At 42.0% G+C, this 20275-nt stretch overlaps 1 protein-coding gene across 2 annotated transcripts; it reads right to left on the minus strand.

The window, feature by feature from the left end:
• Window positions 1-3037: 3037 nt before the first annotated feature.
• On the minus strand, window positions 3038-19160 carry chka (choline kinase alpha). Of its 2 annotated transcripts, XM_048256724.1 has the most exons (12): window positions 18703-19160; window positions 18110-18218; window positions 16082-16135; window positions 12359-12472; window positions 11392-11525; window positions 10416-10520; window positions 10022-10080; window positions 9821-9908; window positions 7507-7615; window positions 7300-7406; window positions 6545-6626; window positions 3038-5337 (listed from the first exon to the last, which is right to left on the minus strand). In XM_048256724.1, exons 1-12 carry the CDS (start codon window positions 18936-18938, stop codon window positions 5278-5280), a joined length of 1257 nt encoding a protein of 418 aa, XP_048112681.1. In that variant the 5' UTR covers window positions 18939-19160; the 3' UTR covers window positions 3038-5277. The 2 variants fall into 2 exon arrangements, with proteins under 2 accessions (XP_048112681.1, XP_048112682.1); XM_048256725.1 differs by lacking the exon at window positions 16082-16135.
• Between the last annotated feature and the right edge of the window lie 1115 nt (window positions 19161-20275).

A 20275-nucleotide genomic window follows, 5' to 3' on the forward strand; every position in this document is an offset into this window, starting at 1 on the left:
ACAACCTTTTCTTTGGTCTGTTTACTGTTGCTGCTGTTAAATGCTTAACACAAGTGAGTGTTCAATTCTGCAGACCAAAGCAGTTTGGAAGACACTGACAGCCAGGCATTGGTAGGAGGGCCTTTCTCGGAAGCACAGCTACACTTCAGGGAAGACAACATGGCTTTTGCTTTGGAGGTCAGCTGGCTGTGCAGTGGCCAGTGGAGAAGGGTGGTGTGAGGGTACATGGGGGTAGGGGAAAGTATTGGCCAATACCAAAACACGTTGACAGTACTGCAGCCAGCCTACTCCACAGAATAGGAAGTCCAAACAAAACACAGAAAGGTTCCCCCAGCCTTTAGGCATCCATGCAATCAACGCCCCCCATCTACCCGCTCTGTTAACATCCCATTCCAACATTCCAACCCCACACCCCCGCATTCCCTTCACCGGGCTTGGAAAACATCCCTGTGAGCAGGCCTCTACAGCCAACAGAGCAGGACCCTGTGCTCTCCAGCAGGTTTGTCCTGTCCCCAAACTCTCCTTTTCTGCTGGATTCCTTTGAATTTGAACACAAATGGATCCAGCAGCACCACACCCCAATGCCGTTCCACCCTCGCTCACCTTCTCAATCACTTTTTTCTGATCAAGCTCTCTGGTGAGGGCTTTGGCTCAGGGCTCCAGCATGCACTCTCTCCGATTGGTATTTAAATTTCCTGCCACCATTGCACTAACGTCCCGGCGATATCCTTCAAACGTTTGACCTGAAGTTACAGTTTCAGTTTGTGCTGAAGGAGAGCAAAGCCAAAAGCCTTGCAGGGATGGACCTGACCCCCTGACACCCCCCACCCCCCCACCCCAGTGTGAAACAAGTCTAAACAAATCAAGAGTTACTTATATATAACAAATAAAGAGTTACTTATATATTTTCTCTGGAATGTGCTTGGCTGTCCTTGTCAGGGCCAGAGAGAAAATATATGTGTGTGTGTGTGTGTGTGTGTGTGTGTGTGTGTGTGTGTGTGTGAGTGAGAGAGAGAGACCCTGTTTACATGTTTTTAAAATGTGTCTTGGTGATCCGATCAGAAGTGGTCAATTCTAAATACAAGTGTAAACAATCACCAAGACAGCGAGAGATCAGCTCAATGGGCCATCCAGGTGCCAGCACAAAAGTCGCCAGAGTGACCTACATGTGTGTCACTGTGACCTCTACACATGTCCTTCCCCTACTCCTAAACCCCACATACACCCATTACCAAATGGTCTATGATCTGGCCTATTGGTCCACATAGATTAGCCCACCTTTTAATGAAAGTCAAGTGACCTGTTGTCACACAGTCCCTTGTGTAAACACGTCTACCTTCAATTAATGTCAACTTGCCTGTTGTCCTTGACCTGTAAAGGGCAGTGTTTGATATCTGGCCAGATAAAAAAAAACATTTGCCAAAAATAAAACTGGGACGTGCCAAGTATGTTGAGCACGCACCAACACATACTGACCGGGGGTCAATGTACAGAGTATGAATGAATGAATGGAGGAGACATCAGAGGCGGAGCGGGCGGCAATGTTACAACACTGAAGTGGACGACGTGGCACCGACCGTAAGCCTCGGGGCTAAGCAAACACAGAGGTCAAATCCAGAGATTAGCGCAGTAGAAGGCACTCACGACAAATACTTTTCCTTGTAGTGCAGCCACAATTCTTGTGTCTTGACATGCCCATGTCATCTCAAGACTGCTGGGAGCAAAAACATGCACACCATGTGTTTCAATTCATTTCCAAGAGGGGATAGTGCATTCAATCAAGACTCATTTTTGACATGAGTCGGTGCTTAAGATAAGATAAGATAAACTTTATTGTCCCTCAAGGGGAAATTTGTCTTGGGCTGTAAAGTGCCTTCACTGTGAATAACATCATCACATACAGGACAACAATCACATACATACAGGACAACAATCACATACATGCAGGATATGAGCCTGATACAGGGAGAAAATAGCCCTTAAAATGTGTAAGAAGCCATAAATACATGAATTGTGTAGTGCAGCCACTTAGTTTATAAAAAGGAATTAGAGATTTCTAAAATGTATATTTCCTTCCTTTCCTTATTTTTTCAGTTTTATTCAGTAGAGCCACCGACGTAGGGAGGAAGGACTGCTTAAAACGGTTGCTCTTATGGCCCTAAACCGCTTCTCTGATGGCAGTAGCTCGTATTCACATGGAGAATATGAGTTGGGTCATCAAGAATGTTATGTGCCTGATTTACCATCACCTTTACAAAACTGGATTGAAGGGATGGGTAATCCCTTCTATTCATCATTCCCCTTATTGCTGTGTTTACCAATCTCTCCACCTTAGATTTAAGCTGTACTGTGAGTGGGCCAAACCAGGCAGCCATACCATATCTGATTAAACTTTCCAATACAGCATTGTAGAAGAGTATGTGCGTGTGATGTGACACTGCACTAAGTTTTGCTACTCTGTTTATGTACTCTGGATTTGGCTAATTGATTATTGATTTGCAACAGAGTATTAGTCACAGACGTATTTCAGTGGTGGTATCCCTCTGTCTGTGCAGCATCACAAACTTTTGCTGAAAGTGCAAATAATCATTATTACGTGAACTTGAGAGCTCCTGTTTGTTATAATTTCTGGAATACCAGTGATAATCAAAGCATATTACCAACGAATTATGAAACAAACAGTTCCAAAACAAGTAGTCTCCTACTCTGTGATCAATAAAAATTTTAATCTATCAAGACACTTCCAAAGAGAATAGTAGCCACTTATTATTAACACATCTCAATCCTGTTGTGGTCTTATGAATTTATTTCTCTATACTCCAAATCCAGCTCACTTATAATCTCCTCATAACACACTGGTGTTATATATACCACAGAGGAGTTCCAGATGCAGAGATCCCAAAACATTGCAGTTGTAAGCACAACCTCATGCCCTGTGGTAGGCTACAGTATCCTTACTATGAAATCAGATGTAGTTTGTGATGGAACATTTTTCGTTTTATCAGGCTGGGCATATGGCAAGAAGCAAGACAATCGCTGTGTTGATTACGTTTCTTTAATGATTATATGTGCAAAGCAAAAATTGAACAGTACTGTTTATGGATTACCCTGGCTACAAAGGAGTTGATTTAACCCCCTTTAACCCCCTCTGTTACAGAAGCTACTAGAGAGAGTGCTAAGGCTAGAGTCAGTCATATTGGCATACAAACAAGGATTACATAGTGGCCGAGAGAGAGAGAGAGAGAGAGAGAGAGAGAGAGAGAGAGAGAGAGAGAGAGAGAGAGAGAGAGATGCTGGGGTCAATTTAAATCACGGTTTTAAAAGGTGGGTACATTGCAACCTCTCAGAAAAAGGTTATCAGTACATTCAATGTCATCAAGTAGCAAATTTGTAATTTTAATAGCAAATTTGCATATGATGAATAATACATTTAAGAAATGACCACCAACAGAAACTTTCACAGGAGGAAAAAGACAATTCATTTCAACAAGGAAAGAGACAGCTTTCTTATTAAGAAAAATACGTCTTCCATTGCAGGGAAAAAAAAATACAAAAGTAGCATTTGGAAACAAAAACATATACATGTAACTGGTGTGGAAAGTGCCACTGACATTATTAGCAAAAGGCTCAGGTTGTCTCAAAAATATCATAAACTGATTGAATAAATGAACATCTACTGTATAGAAAAACCATAAACATAAAACACAGTATATTGACTTGTATTGTAGAAGAAAGTAAAAGACTTATCACAGTTATCTTTCTGAAGATGAAATGAACTCAATGGCATTACTCAACAGGGACAAATCAAGTAGATACAGGACTGTCACTCAACACTTACTAATAAGTATGTAAAAGATTTCCAAGAAGAAAGATAAACATTCAATACATCCACAATCTCCAGTGATAATTGCACTGGAGCTGAGAACCTCTATCTGCTTCTCCAATATCACACTGGAAAACTGTACATTGTACATTTTGGGCTCCAATGTGCATTCGGGCAATGGGCAAAGTGTCTTGTGTATGAGCTAAAGCTATGGAATGGAAAGTGGGAGCACTGCTCTGACCCATCCACACTGCCCATTGCCCGTCAATGAAATTTGGGCCCTTAATCTTGACATCCCACTGTTTGACGATAGAAAGCAGTCCTGGTTTTAATGTAGACTCCGTCCCCATACACCGGTGGGAGTGGGTGCTACTGGTTAAAACATTCTACTAGATCATTCGTCATTAGAAGGTGACTAGATTATTTGTGGTGCACCACAAGGGAACCAAAAATATTTTGATTGTGACAGTTTGGTGCGGACAAGATTTTTTGTTACATCTTGCCCATTTTGGAAATCTGCATGAGATGTAAACAAATGAGTATAACACAGTCCCTATATCCACACTGTTATGACTCAGCACATGGCAACTGGTGATCCATGGGATTGTACTGGGGTTAAATGGGATATCTGGTCTGCTTCTGTCAGTGGCAACGGACAGAATCTCTTTCGAGATATCGACCATCTTCATTCACCTCCAGAATGGAGAGAACACCTAGTGACATGTACAGTTTTTCAACCATTTTCACAGGTCACTCACAAGCATTATCAAATGAAGCTTATACAGCAGCAAAAATACTCATCTAATTAATAACACCATAGGCTATATTCAAGTTGGGAAAGAGGTAAACCAATGAGCAGTCACAGTAAAGGTAAATGTGTTGGAGAAAAAAACACTGTAGACATGAAGTGGAGGTTGGACCACACTATCAACATAGTGTTTGGCTATTCTGCTCACTGACTGCAACCTTAGTCCTACACAGTACATTTGCTATCATTGCGGTTGTATAGATAACACAGTTAGCGGGATTAGCGTCTGCAATAAAACACACTGAAAGTGCATTTGAGTATTTTTCCACCAATTGGCATTCCAACTCCACGTCTTTGTGTTAAGTAAATGCATAAACCTTATATGCCTTAGCAAGACTTATGTGAACAGACATGTGTGAATATTTCTGTGTGTCATCGATGAGTGTTGAGGACTTGCAAGTGCATGGAATGTTTGGGGATACAACTTGTAAACACTGTAAGGGCAGGCATGGGACGTTAGTCAGTAGAAGCTGGACATTCTGCAAGTGTCATCAACGTGGTCCATGCAGCAACGTTCAGAGTGGAGCATCTCTTTTTTGAAAAGAGACACATTGATGCTTTAATCCACCCATCCCCTGCTCTACCCCACTTCCACAACACCATTGAATGGTCCCCTTTACCAAAAAACAGTGAATCTACACAACCCTTAGACTCCCAGCTTCTTCTTCAGGTCATAGTATGCATCAAACCTTGCCATAGCATATTCCTGGGAAAAGAGATCAACAACAGAGAGCAAAGATAAACATTCAAAATACCAGAAAGGGCAATATTGACATTTCAAAGTATGTAAATAAAGGGATATTAAACAAATGACATTTTCAGTGGCACAGAGGAGAAGAGCATTTTAGCCAGACCGCAGTGCCACGGTCTTTTCTCACATCCCTCTCGTCATGATATTCTGACCTGGCAAATATTTGTGTAGGGACCCTGAGGTTGTGTCACAGCACAAACGCTGTAGCTATTAGACAGTCGAACCCTATGCACCATATGCTCTATAATATGTCTGGCTTGCCATATGATCTAGAGTCTAGATTGCTGTGGGTCCATTAGATACTAAGGTCCAGATGTACGTACATTTGAGAACGTAGCGTTATCAGCGGCATGGCCAAACCAAAGAAAGCGAACACAGTGGATCTTCAGTTTACGTGCTATTTATCATACCTGTAGCTCATCAGGTAATCAGCACTTTTCTCCACCCCCTACCGCAATTTGCGAACGTTCACAACTGAACGTATACTTCCATCGCAATTGAAGTTAACTGATGACAACATTAAAAAAAATCAAACGTTTAGTGATCATGAAATAATAGAATATGATAAGATGTCAACAAGCAGGGAGATAATGAAGACTGAAGAGCAGTAGTTCTACTCAAACTACTTGTGCATGTAGGCTATGACAGATTTAATAGTCACATCTAGCAAGTAGGAAAGTTAAGGTTGCTTTTGACATAGTGCAAAGAAGCAAAACTGGTGCTATGAATAGCGATTCTGTTGTCTTTGAATGTTCCTCTTACGGACCCATTTAACCGCAATTTGGATTAACACCTGCTTTTACAAGAAAAATTTCACCGCAAAACAGACGTGCGCTTTCATGGGCAGTTTTCGTACATACTGGGGAATACCTAATTAGGTGCATTTTACGCTTAGCCTCCCATTTTTTTACATGAAACTCATAACGTCCCTGACCCTCCTATGAATGTATATGCATGACACAGAAAAACGTAATTTGCCATTCTCAGCTCCTGCAACAGGCAGTCTGCGTTTTTACTGGCCTGTGGTGTGAGTGCGACCTGTTGGTACATATCACACCATGTTTTTATGCGCATGTTGTGAAGAGAATACGACTTCAGTGGGTGCAAAAGTGTTAGTACATCTGGCCCTAAGTTCTTGAACAGAGGGGAAGGTCTGACTTACCATGTAGCCAAACTCAATAGTGGATATTCTGGCTTGGATCATGGCCCACAGACCCCAGAAGAAGTGAGAGGCAAGAGCAAACCTACACACACACACACACACACACACACACACACACACACACACACACACACACACACACACACACACACACACACACACACACACACACACACACACACACACACACACACACACACACACACACACACAACACACACACACACGAAAACACAAAAGGACACGTTATTCACTGAAGATAGTGCTACCTCGAAAGCCCCCGCTCCTCTGAAATGACCTTGCAGAGACGTGCATTTCAACACTCCTGGGCCGCTGCCAAGCTTTTGTCTTCCCTACAGAGGCCCTTTGAAAAAACTGAGTAAGGGGGGCTCAGCAATGGAGCCATTATTTAACATACACTTTTACTCCAAGAGTTTCTACTACATTTAGTACATATTTTTTTCATTATTGATCAAAGACTGTGAATCCAACCATGAGGAGATAATTAAAAGCTACTAAGAGGTTCACAGAGTAATTCAAATATCAAATACTTTTCACCCCATTACCTCTAGTGAGCAATACAGAACAAGAGCCATATGTTCACCAATGACTGTATACTGTATAATGATTGTACTGACCAACTGTGTGTGTGTGTGTGTGTGTGTGTGTGTGTGTGTGTGTGTGTGTGTGTGTGTGTGTGTGTGTGTGTGTGTGTGTGTGTGTGTGTGTGTGTACAACATGCCCATAGTATCTACCTGTTGACTTCCTCCACCATCTTCTCCTTAAGTTTCAATTGGTCCGCACTGCTCAAGTTATCAAACCCCTTGTCAAACTCAGAGAGGTAATGCCCATAGAAGTGCAGCTGTGGAGAGCATTTCATAAAGCAGTTTAGTCAGGTGCTTTCTATTAATAAGCCTGAGGTGAAGGACACTTAGAGGAAGAAGAGCTTAAATGCTACATACCTGCTGAGCTTTGGTAGGGTAATTCTTTGTGTGGACTTTGAAGAATGGAGGCTTGTCGTGGTTGTAGTCATACATCCACTCACAGAAGTGGTTTCCAAGGTCGAACCCCCTAATTCAAAAGCGAGAAAAAAACCAATGAGTATATATTCCCGTATGCGACTGAATTAACGTCTGAGTAAGATTTATTGCCTCTGCTATTGCGCTCACATCTGCAAAAATGGGATCTTTGAACTCTCCTAACCTCACCAAGTCTCCCCCCTAGACGCCATGGCAAAATCTGCCAAAAAGGCAATTTTGCTGTCACTGAACCACAACTTTGGCCTTTGACAAGTAAGACTAAATACATCAGTAATGAGCTGGCAAACACTCAGTGCTGCTGCTTTTCTTCCCTCTCCTTCTCCCTCTGTGTGTGTGTGTGTGTGTGTGTGTGTGTGTGTGTGTGTGAGAGAGAGAGATTGTATGTGTGTGGTGGGTGGGAGAGTTTTTTTTTTTTTAAATGTGGAGCACAGCTGCTTTGGAGAGGAGACAAAAACACGCACAAGATGTGTCTCTGAATGCCAAGCACCATTCCCAGCACCATTCCCAGCACCATTCCCAGCAGCAGCGCAACCTTCACTCTGGAGCTCGGGGTCCTCTAAGAGACAGAGCATCACTCCAGAGAGAGGACGCTGGCTTGGACAGGGGGATGGGAAAGAAACAAAATCTCAAGGCTTGGGCTCAATGTACTCTATGCAGGACTCCATTTTGGATTTGCTTCCTACAGGGCAATCAACTTCCTGTTTGTACACAGTAGGCTATGACAGAAAATGACAGATTACTAGCCTGTCAGTTTTAATATAGTAGGCTATTTGTAATTGAACATAGCATAAGTTACCTAACCAGTTCAGTAATATCCGTTTTTTTCCAGTTGCTTGATTAAGACTAAGAACATTTTAAACCCTTTTCCTGTTTGCTGGAGGGAGTAGCACACAACATTTTCACAAAGTCGGTCTACATTACCATGAGACGAGGTCCTGAAGACAATGACTATAGAAAAAAGCCATATTTTCCAATGTTTTAACGTAAACAGGAAGTTGATATGCCAGTACAAGTGAAACCAAAATGGAGTCGTGCATAGTGCCTACTTAGAGATTTCCATCACCTATTGGACAATCAGGCCTGCTAGCAGGACCTCTCCTCTGGAGCAGACAACAGAAGTGCCTAATTGGGGAAAGCCGTGGGCATCTAGTGACTAAACCTGTGTGAAATCCGACCACTCTTAAGCAAGCACGTGTGAGAACCTGAATGCCTTGCCCAGTGTTTTGACTGAGTCCATATTGGCTGACTGCCAGGTCACTGAATGTCCCTTGTAAGTAGCTGGGCACAAAAGCATTCCACGCTTTGGGGGGTGGGGGGTGAGGGGACCCAGGTCTTGGATAAGAGCGAGCTATTACTAGAATATTCTGGCAAGTGTGATCAAAGAGACTGGAACACTCTGCCTGACATCTGTGAGGCAAATAATTTTTAACCACAGAATGGAAAAAGTGATAAGGAAACTTCAGTTCAAAGAACTGATTCACAAAATGTTTACCTGGGTGTGTTGGTTACATAAGGATGCTTGACCTTATGTGTATATATATATATATATATATATATATATATATATTATATATATACTGGCTGCAGCAGTGATCAATCAATGAGCTCACAAATGTCCAAAAAATGCTGCCAGAAAATTAGGAGCCGCATGTCTGGCAAGCCTTGCCTATGAGGCAATTGAGTGGATTGGATTGGATTGGATTGGACTGAGCTGAATGTCTGGCTTAAATCCACAACTTGCTAATACTGCAAGACAGCGAAAAAGAGGGGGGGAATTCTTGACAGGAGAGTAAAGGAAGCTTGGATGTATTCCTAAAAGGATGCTACTGAGAGACGGGCCTGTTCTAGGGGCCAGCAGAAGAAGCAGGCAGCCCTGAATTAAGACAGTAGACCACTGGTTTAATAAACAAGAGGTTCAGAGATTTCATTAGAAATGTGTTCCTGAACAAAACCTTGGCTCCTCTAAGGACTAAAAGATTTAGGTCTTTCTGAGTGTCTATGGCAGTTGTTCTCAAACATTTTCAGTCATTCCCCACTTTGGAGCTGTGGAATTTTCAAGTCCCATGTCTCTATTCCCCTTTAGTGGGGCCTGCCCCACACTTTGAGATCCACTGGTCTATGGCAAAATTACTTATTTGTGAGAGAGTGAATCTACAGTTGCTTTCTACACCCTGCTCTAACACTCCTCTGTATGCTTTCAGTGCTACTGTGTCCAGCGTGTGTGTTTGCTACAAACCTGTAGTTGTAGCTGCTGTACTCAAAGTCAATAAGCATGAGCTTCTGTCTGTCTGAGTCTTCACGACCGTTCAGGAGCAAGATGTTTCCTGTGGGGACAGCATTCAGTTAGGACACTGACACATGGTACCTCACCTTCTGAACAACAGTCCTTCAAGGAATCCCGGACAAGACGCAGCGTGTTGGCAGAGCTAGCTCTTACCTCCTTGACAGTCGTTGTGACAAAAGACAACAGGTGAGTGAGTTGACTCCAATAGATTCCTGTGAACCAAGAAGGAGAACAGTCATGTATTAGTCTGAAGAATTACTATGTGTTTACAGCAATTACTCTACACGATATGTAATTAAAATGATGGAGACATGGTACAGAGGTCATTATTCAACTAAAATCTGGTAAACGCATTTCAGGCCAACTTAGTTAATGGCCACTGATGGTAGTGGCAGTGGATTATTGCTTCATGTACTGTATTCCTTGATTCATGCGAATATTATTTCACATGACTTAACACATTCAATAAAAGCATGATTCTTTTACTAATGAATAAACTTTGTTTATGCTTTTCATTTTTTTTTAACGTGAACAAAGTTGAGCTTACTTTAAGCTCTCCATCTCCTGAAGCAGGTTATAACTCATCAGTCGGGCGAACTTGCGAATGTGAGACTCTCTTGTAAAGGTCAGACTTAACACCTGGTTCATGTACCTGTAGACAGGGAAAGGAGCAACTGTTATAGAGCTTAAGCTTCGAGGCTTTATTTATCATTCATGATGTAAATACAAACAAGAGATCATTTTGCGCTTCTGAATAATAATTTAATAGTGTAAACAGGCAACAATGGCTGTATTCTGTAAATGTCCTACGTGCTCTATGGCATGTGTGAGAGTTTGAACCACGGTGGAGGACATCCGATCATTAAGATTTCTGGTAGCCTATTGTGCAGATAAGCTGGTATCTTGCCATGCTGTGCAGTCTTTATTTTGGCTAATGTGAGAGAAGGACAACACTCCACTGATCCAAAAACTCGCAAGTGGACAATAACAGCTGTGGTGAGAATTTAATACACCGTTGTTGACAGTTGGTTTTAATTACAGGGACGTTAAACAGGAGTTAGAGAGGATGGTTGCTATGACGACTCACTATGATGACTCACAGCTGAACTTTGCCGATAGAAGCATTTAACACCTGTAGAAAATACTGAAATGTGAGACAAGGTGGCCACAAGGAACACAATGTAAGAGTGTGTGCTCATACCACTAAAATCGAGTTCAGGTGCCCAAAGCAATAACTAACAGTTGCAAATGCTAATATTAGCATAGTTTCCACACACCATTTTGGACTCTTTGTCTGAGCAGTCTGCAGTGTGTCCTACATTCGGGATTTCTTCAGACAAACATCCATGTGAAAGAAGAGACCATTTGTATAGAGTGACTTCATAGGTCAGACTGCCCACACCCTGCATATGACTCGCATTTACTTTCAACGTAGCTACCCAGAGAAGATCTGGGACTTTCCAGTCTATAGTGGCGAATTGGGCCTTAACACAGGTGGTGTATTGTCAAGGGAGCAAACTCACTTGTCCATAGTGCCAAACAACCACTTGGGCTCCTTGTTGAATGGCATTGTCATCCCGTGGAACTTGGCAACCTTTTCAGCGATCTCAGCAGATATGCTTGGGATACTCAGCTCCTCGGTGTCCAGCTTTCTACTCTGTAAATAGGAATCAATGGCAAAATGTGAGGGTGATGTTTATTGAAAAACACTCCAAATGGCAACCGCACAAATGCTGCAGGAAAATGGCTCATCAAACCAACTGGACTAGTCTGGACTGCTGCAAATTTACCTCCCTGAGCATTCCAAACAGCCTCCCCCTTAATTATTTACAGCCAGGAATATTCGATTATTTACTTTAACAACACACACACATATATATATACACAATGTTTCAATTTTCAATTCAACCTTTATATTCACATTCCAGACTCACGGGAGGGTGCAGAGCATATAAAAATATTTAAATAAACAAAACAAAATAAAATAAAATAAAAATCATCTCATAACAATATAAAAGGTGTATAATTAGATTTAACATAAATATGATATGGCTAATCTAAGAAATGGGTTTGTTTAGGTTTGCAAAAAAATCCAGTATTGCTAAATGTACTCCTGCTAGCTAAAAGAAATGTACTTCTAAAGTGGGGCCCAAACTAGGCTAAATTTAGCTGAGCCACAGTGATAGGACAGGACAGCGGGTCCTCCATTTGGTGCTCATTGGGCATGCATGAAACACACTCAAGGACTTGGAGGCAGAAACTCATGTAATATTTTGTCTGTACTGTACCTATTTCTGGCTGTATTATTAAAAAAACAATACTAACTGGTAATGGAATCATTATTTCATTAATACGGACGTCATGTAGCACATGCATAGACATGCAATTCTCTCTCTCTCTCTCTCTCTCTCACACACACACACACACGCTTTCAGCGAGAGTGCTATCTAATCAATATTTTCACACCACTCGAGAGTATGGTGAACTCACAGGGACAAACTGCTCCAGTCTCCCCTGGGGAAAGATGCCGTAGAGCTTGGGTCCCAGCTCACGCTCTGCCAGAATGGCAAACATCACGCTCTCCAGCACCATGGCCTCGGCACCCTGGTGGAGGAAAGAGCACTGGGAGTTAGTCAACACACACGAGAATACCTCCGCAGTCCCCCCCCTCCCTGTTGAGACAGTTCAACAAGGTTAATTCTTCCATCATCACCCCCCCTCACCCCCTCATCCCAATGAGAGCTGTGAAGCTTGGTTAGAATGCTGAATGTGTTGCGTTGGAGCAGGGGAATGAGACGGTAGTGAGGGAGGGATGGGGGATGCATTCACACTACTCAGATGGCTGCAGCCAAACTGAGGTTGATTGTTTTAGTGGCGGTCATCTGCCCTCGTTGCTCCCCGCGGGAGGTCAGTGGGACAAGCAAGGGGCTCCACATGAGAATGAACTCGACCAGCTCCTCTGATCAACAAAGACCACAGGCATGCATGAAGCCTTGTGTGTAAAGGCACAGTCACATGAACTTGCTCACGAAGAGGACCCCTGCATATGTCTCTACTGGAATGAAACTGAAGTTACCACTGAGCCATGAAAATGAATAATAATACAAAAAAAAAAAAAAACAAATGTAGCGTCCCAAGCTTGAACAAATTCTAAACATTGTTGTCTCAGTGCAATGGAAGATTGCTTCTTTCATCGCAATGGGTCACGTCATTGACATACTATGTGGCTGAGCTGCTGTGGCGAGAGAGAAGAGACACACAAGGAACAAGAGAGGCGATTGTGCTGTGTTGAGAGGAGAAGGCTCTGCCAACAACTCAACTCATGAATTGAAGCAGCCTAAGTAGGCAAGACAGCAGAGGATGAGCTCAGCGCCCCTGCATTCTTAGATGGTGTGACAAACAGGAAATGGTTATTTTCAGAAGCTGAATTGGTAGTGTTCTGTGACTGGAGAATGCAGCGTGCATGCTTTGGCATACAACATGCATGTTGTCACATTAAGATACTGTGAAGGCATCACAGACATTTTGGTGTCTCCTACTTGTCCGCTAACCCAGAAAAGCTAAATTAGCATTCCAGTTCCAAACACGATGACCTAGTTAATGTCAACCTATTAATAAATACAAAACAGACAGTTTTGTTCACGCTTGAGACTGTTCTGTGTTAACTAAGTAGTGCTAGGTCAGACTTTAGAGGCTGCATATTATTGTAATAGCCTACCCTGTGCAGGCGCTGATGGATGCCATTTACAAATCTCCTCAGCCTGTAAGATCCATTACTGGAATCGTCCTGACACACATTTTGAACATATGTATTGAATTGTGGGTAAAGGGGAGGGGAGGCTGGAACAGCACAATGTTGCACAGATCACATCTGTGTCAAGAAAATAACATTGTGTGCCCATGTGCATGGCTCTGGATTCCAATAGCCTACACAGTAACCCCTGGGTTTTAAAATTTCAACACGTTTTGCCAATTAAAATCTTTATGGGAATTGCAGCAATTTCAGGTTAATAGTTTACAGGGTAATCTTCGCCATTCTAGTGTCACATTTGAATGGGGCAAAACTCACTTTGAGGTGGTGCAAATAGGCTCTGCTCACTTTAACAGCTTCCTGTGACCACTGCGACAAATCTAGGTCACATGCCACTTCCTTTTGTTTCAACACACTTGCATCCATTTGGGTACATGTGATGAGCACAAAAATGGCCTCCCAGCGTGTGCTCTGTCCAGTGGTCAACATAGCTGAGGAGGGCTCATACATGCATCCTGTCAACATCCTGTAGGACACTGCTGCAGCACGCCGTGACTCAACGTCCAGGGACATGCTGGCCAGCCTCACAAGCATGGAAGGAAATTACACGTCCGCAATAACAAATCGGTTAAAGAGGAAAAGTGGCTGGCCAAGGGGACATGAGTACTTACTGAATCACACCTAGGAAAAAAAACAGGAATTTAATTGCGAGTTTAATTAAATAATTTATGACTAACTGTACTCCTGAGCATGGCGAGCATCTTTGCTGGCTTTTAGGCAAAAGCACGTGTTGATATCTCAACTATGGAACAAAAAGATGGCAGAGAGCAAAAAGAAGAGGATTGGAGAGAAGGCAGCTGAAATCAAGCAGGCAGATCAATGTTCCAGGATGGGAGATGACAACTGCATGCACAATGTGTGGGTCCATTGGCAGCACCTGCTCTGGCTCTCACTTCCCCTCCCCCTTATGTTTGTAGTGAGTCTGTCAAACAGCTGCTGGGTTTTTCCACCTATGAGCCCATTACAGCTACAGACAGATAAAGAAAAACCAGGGCATGAACCCATGTGAAGAGTATCAGTGGTGGATGGGCCTGGTGGAGTGCAGGGGTATGACAGGAGATGAGAGAGAACATTAAGACACACACACACACACACACACAAAAAAAGGGCTGTGGTGAGCAGATAGGCAAAGCAGCCAGGTAATGTCAAACTATGGACAATGAGGGTGAAGCTAGGATAAGCTCTTAATAGGATCCATGTCCATGGGTGCTGCTGAAACATGGAGACGAACTGGAGCTAACAGTAGATGCTGAGAGGACAAAATGTAAAAGGCAATGGAATCCCAAAATGTATGAAGTGACATGATACAATGCAGATAATTATTTATTTCTCTAGTGTTATGATGCCTATACGGATCTTTCTCCCACTCTATAGCAGAACGCAAAAGAAACAGAGGGTCTTCACTTCACATGTCTCCAGTGGACTTCAGAGGACTTAACCGACTCCTATCTGAGGTGGCTATGATGATGAGCTCATGTGAATATGAATGAGGGCCATATGTGGAAGTAACCCACTTACCTGACAGACCTTCTCACCAACACTCTCACGTGGCACTCTCAAATGCATCCCTCAGCTAAATATATGTGTGTTTGGATAAAACTATCTGCTAAGGTATACTACAGAGACTTTTTTTGCATATAGTCATTACTCTTTACCAATATGTGGTGAGTGACTGTCTTCTTATATACATATTTTTTTTTAAATGATTTTGCTTGGGCAGTCTTCAATGAACAAACATAATTCACAGATGCCAGGCAATCAAGATTTTATGCAAACTTACACATGCACATTAACTCAAACTTATTCATCATTATATCTTGTGCATTATTTACATGAACATTATACAAAATGAAAGAAAACAGACACAATCTAGCAAACAATTGCACATGCTAATATTTCAAACTAAACACTACAGCAATCTGTTGGCAAACTGCCATGCTGATACAATAAATGACAATATACTGTACAGGAGTTTGTTAAAAGGAAATGTGTGAGTGCAGCACAATTAATAGTACTTTGAAGAGGAAATGTAAGACAGAAAAGGTTTTTAACCTCATATGATCCCTCATCCTCATGCCACAGGCATGCTTTTTTTTTTTCATTTTTACATGCATGTCAACAAATGGCAGAGTGAGTATTTGCCAAAAACAACACGGTTGCTCGACGAGGCCTGGACCTCCTAGTAACAGGAGGCATGGGGCGCACTAAACTACACAGCCGGAGACAGGGCCCTGGTCCCGTTTGGAACGGACGATTGTCTCCTTGCCCTTTCCAGTATAAAGTGAGAGAATACAAAGCTTGTGCTCACTAAAGATGCACATTACCCAGGGACCAGAAAGGAGACTGAGCGCGAAGGAACAGATGTCTGTGCAAATTCCTTTTTTTGTCTATTAGTTACTTACTTGAAAGTGATTTTCTTTGTTTGACTCTCTTGGATCCCCTTTATTACAGGACATCTAGCAACGAAAGAAAAAAAACACTAACCATGAGTACATAAGATTTTCCAGCGTCACCCAAGCTATTTTCACAAATTGTGATAGGAACAAAAAAATACTGATTTTAATATACCATACAGAAAAAAAAGAACATATTGTTTAGTCTTAGAAAAAAAAATGTCCCAGAAAAGGGGGGAGAGAGGTCATAGTTACATCTGTTGCTTTTTTACCCATAATGGCTTTGTCTAATGACACCAACACACCATCCCAATAGAGAAAAAAACTATTAAATGTCATTAGGCATAAAATGAGCCATTTATAATTCCACTGTCGGTGTGCACAGCTTTTTTATTGAGGAGAATTTATGAGGGCCATTACGAAACCCATGTTCCATTTGATATATTTGGGAACTGTTTTTAATCATGGTCACAGTACATTACAATCCATTAGCTACCAATTTATAATAAATAAACTTCTGCAGCAGTAATTTCAGGCTTGGTAACCAAGGTGAAGAAAAAACTCTTAATGCTTGTCTGCTCACACAGACACATTTCTGCATTTTACTTCATGTTCCTCTGATACAGTTAGTTATTGTCCTACTTTCTGCTGACTTTCACATGTTTGTTTGCCATGGCTTGTATCGGGTGATGTCAGAGTACTCAAATCAGGACTTACAGCTCATCAACTATGTCACAATGCTACTGGACCGATGAATAGTTTAAAGTATGCCAACAAATGTACTCAGTGGCCTACAACGTCAACCAAAACAGGAAGGCTGCATTCTAAGATGGACTCATTTTAATCAACTTAAATAATCTATGATCTGGTGCATAGGCACTCACTACAAATCCAGTTGCCAGTTTGACAGCTGGTGAACTACAATGAGAGACGCAGTAGTGAAAGCACCCTGAAGGTATTTCAGCTTAAACAGCCCGGTGCACATATTGAGAGTAAGTTAACTCTCAATGACTGGAGGCGTTTTCATTATCAAGTTTCCTGAAATTTGAATACATTGCTGCAGCTTTCAGGAATCTCATACTGTACCGTGTTTGGTATGGCGGAATCACCTGGAAACAAGAGTGCTCAAGGCACGCTCCTTTCGGTAAGCCTACGGCAAAGAACACACGTATGTACAGCCATGGTGGAATATCGCCCGACAAGACTGTGGCTTCGTCAAAGCCACAGCCACCCTCTCTCTCTCACACACACACACTCTGACTTGCGTGCTTGCGCACACACACACACAAACACACACACACGAAGTCTGCTTCTGGCGACTACTTATACACAGTGTTAGCCTCCCGGATTTATTAAACAAATAAATGTCTTCTTCTCACAGATGACTGGTATGTCTTGGGAAACATATCAATTATGGGTCTATTACAGAGTCATTTTAAGGCAATGCAGAGTATGATTACATATACACAACATTAAATATCCAAGTGGATAAACGGTGTGGTTTTAAATAGTGTACTTTCCCCCCCTATAGCTTGAGTACTGACCTGCCACACAGTATAAGATATTGCCCAATATGTTAAAGGTCATGACTGATGATTAACTCACATTGGACAACTGTGGGTTTTACAATTTTACTCATAATATGATGAGACAAAGACAAGCTTTAGAATTCAACAGCTTATTATCTGATATAGGCTATGATGCTCACCAAAATGAAAACATGAATTTACTTTTTTATTATGCAAGACACTCTGTTCCAACACAGGTTTAATAAATCAGAACCCTTGAGAACCTGTAAAGTCTTGCATTCAAGGCTGACACTTCTTTGGGATGCGAAGCTTATTGGAGCCCCTCTGCACAGAGTGGAACTGGGAACACATTAGAAGTGAAAGACAACATCTCTGCCCCAAAATGTTACCCCACCTTCCGCTGTAGGCTATCACAAATGCTCAAACCACAGAGTTTATTTTTCAAGGACTCAGTAAGCCTAAGGCTCTGACAAGGAAATATGTGGATGTGGTCACCAGGAGAACAAACCTGTAGAATGGCTCCATATATCCGCAGGAGAACGTTTCTGGGTTCGTCACCGACGCTAGAGATGTGCTCTGGCAAAGCGCAGAGGAAAAGCATGTTGCTGAGGCCGCCCCTGCGCACAGATATACAAATCACATAAATGCAAGATGCAACGTTCCACATTGTGTGGAGAAACACATCTCCGTTGCATAGGCTACAACATCTTAACGGATTATTAGGTCAAGAGGAGTGCTTTGTGTCATTTTTGAACTGCAACGGGTAGACCACTAGTCGATAATCACAACCAGATGGCTTTATGTCAGTTTAACATTTGGAAAATATATTCTAAATGGCCTAGGTGGCGACCATTTTAAGAAATAAACGCATCATTGTCATCGGCGTGACAAGACTCTGATCATTGGACATAAGCGTAACAGGCAATGTTTGCTGATCAGTTAAACATAAAAACTGGTTGTATTAAGAATCAGGCCACAGAAGTAAAGTAGCCTATGTTAAATCGTATATCGCTTTAAAAAAAATAAAATAAAATAAAACCCGGAACTACACTTTGATATACAGAACTGAAAACAATTTTAGGCTACATAGTCTATTCTTACCTGATAATGGTGATCTTAAACTCATCTTCGGTCAGAGATTTCCATGCTCCGTGGAGAAATTCTTTGCACCACAAATAGGCCTTATGCTTTGTCTGCTGATCAGGCTCGTCCGGACGAATGATATCTTTGCAGTCATTCTCAGTATTTGGCTGGACCTCGAGTGAATTTTCTGTTACTAATAACCCCAATGACATCGAAGGTGAAGACGAAACCCCATTAATGAACTTGGTCTTCATTTTTACTCACAAAATGAAACGCTTCGCTAACTGTAAAATGTTTCAACTGGGCTGACTGAATAATATCGGTTAAATCGTGGACGCTACCGGGACAGTCTTGTTTAGCCACTTAAACTATGAATAGACAGATAAAATAAACACCGTAGCAATGATTGAAAGGAGCTCGTGGTCAATGTTGGACAGCGACACTGAATGAATCAACTAACTGTAACATATGTTGCAGTGGTTTTTACATTAGGCTGTTGAAATGGAGGTGTTTACTGCGACGTCACACGACCACGCCCGTACTCTGCGTTCATTGGAAGATGTAGGCACGTCCCTCCAGGAATCAAACCAATCACAGTGCTCAGGACTTGTGTTTGGGCTTCGGCCACTGAAATCAGTAGTAGGGTAATGCCGCCACAAAAAAAAAAAAAAAAAAATATATATAGATATATATATACATTATGTTTGAAACTTTCCTGTGAGGTGTAAGCCTAAGAAAAGGACTGAGGTTAGCATAGCAAAGTGCTTGTTTAAGGTATTGTGTGGACAGAGCAAGGCTACTGTTTTGTCAAAATCCCACATACTGACAACTCAACTAGTTCTTATCAGGGTCAGCTGCCAGTTGTCATATGAGGGTGACTCATGATGATAAGTTACACATGATCATCAGTGATTTCATCACCATTTACTGGACAGGAAAACAAAAAGAACTTTAAAACCAGCATGGTCACCAATAGGTGATTGATTAGGCTATTCAACATGTAACCACCCCGACACAGAGGGGATAAGTGATTCACTTCTGATGCTTTTACTGTTTCACCACTGGGCAACTTTTCAGTGTCATTCAAAGTTCTCCATTACTGAATTCTTTGACCACCCATTGCAGTTTATTATAGACCCACATTTTTTTAGGTGGTCTCACAAGTAGGTTACCTGTGTGCACTGATGTAGTGGATGGGGTTTAGTTGCTCTGCTTTAGTGCCCAAAGGCAAGAAACAGCACTGGTTCTACAGGAACAGATAGAGTCCCTCCTAGCCCAATTTGTAGGGACAATAACATCACACAACTACACATCTCTGCAGATTCTTGGACTTTGTCATTCTAAAATTGACGTGTCCAAATTTGATAAGATAAGAAAATTGCTAGGTCCAAAAATCTTTGGCAACACTGAGGCAAGGAATAGTTTAGATTTCCAGTTAGATTGGTGTCTAGGAATGGTTAAATTAGCACATTTTGAACACATACACAAGTTTAGTAAGGGCATTGGCAAAGCATGGGAAAACATCAAATAACAGCCTAAAGGCCATCTCAAAGAACAGAGAATTTAAATGACTGACTTTCTTGAAAAGGAA

The sequence above is a fragment of the Alosa alosa genome, chromosome 11, assembly GCF_017589495.1.
Source record: "Alosa alosa isolate M-15738 ecotype Scorff River chromosome 11, AALO_Geno_1.1, whole genome shotgun sequence".
Lineage (NCBI taxonomy): Eukaryota > Metazoa > Chordata > Actinopteri > Clupeiformes > Clupeidae > Alosa > Alosa alosa.

Bases quoted from the DNA above. Each gene is read 5' to 3' on its own strand.
- chka (XM_048256724.1), bottom strand. From the start codon at position 18,938: ATGAAGACCAAGTTCATTAATGGGGTTTCGTCTTCACCTTCGATGTCA. The intron at 10,521-11,391 runs GTGAGTTTGCTC...CCCTGTCTACAG, and splicing joins TTGTTTGGCACTATGGACAA to GTACATGAACCAGGTGTTAA. The intron at 10,081-10,415 runs GTAAGCTCAACT...CTTGGTTCACAG, and splicing joins CAGGAGATGGAGAGCTTAAA to GAATCTATTGGAGTCAACTC.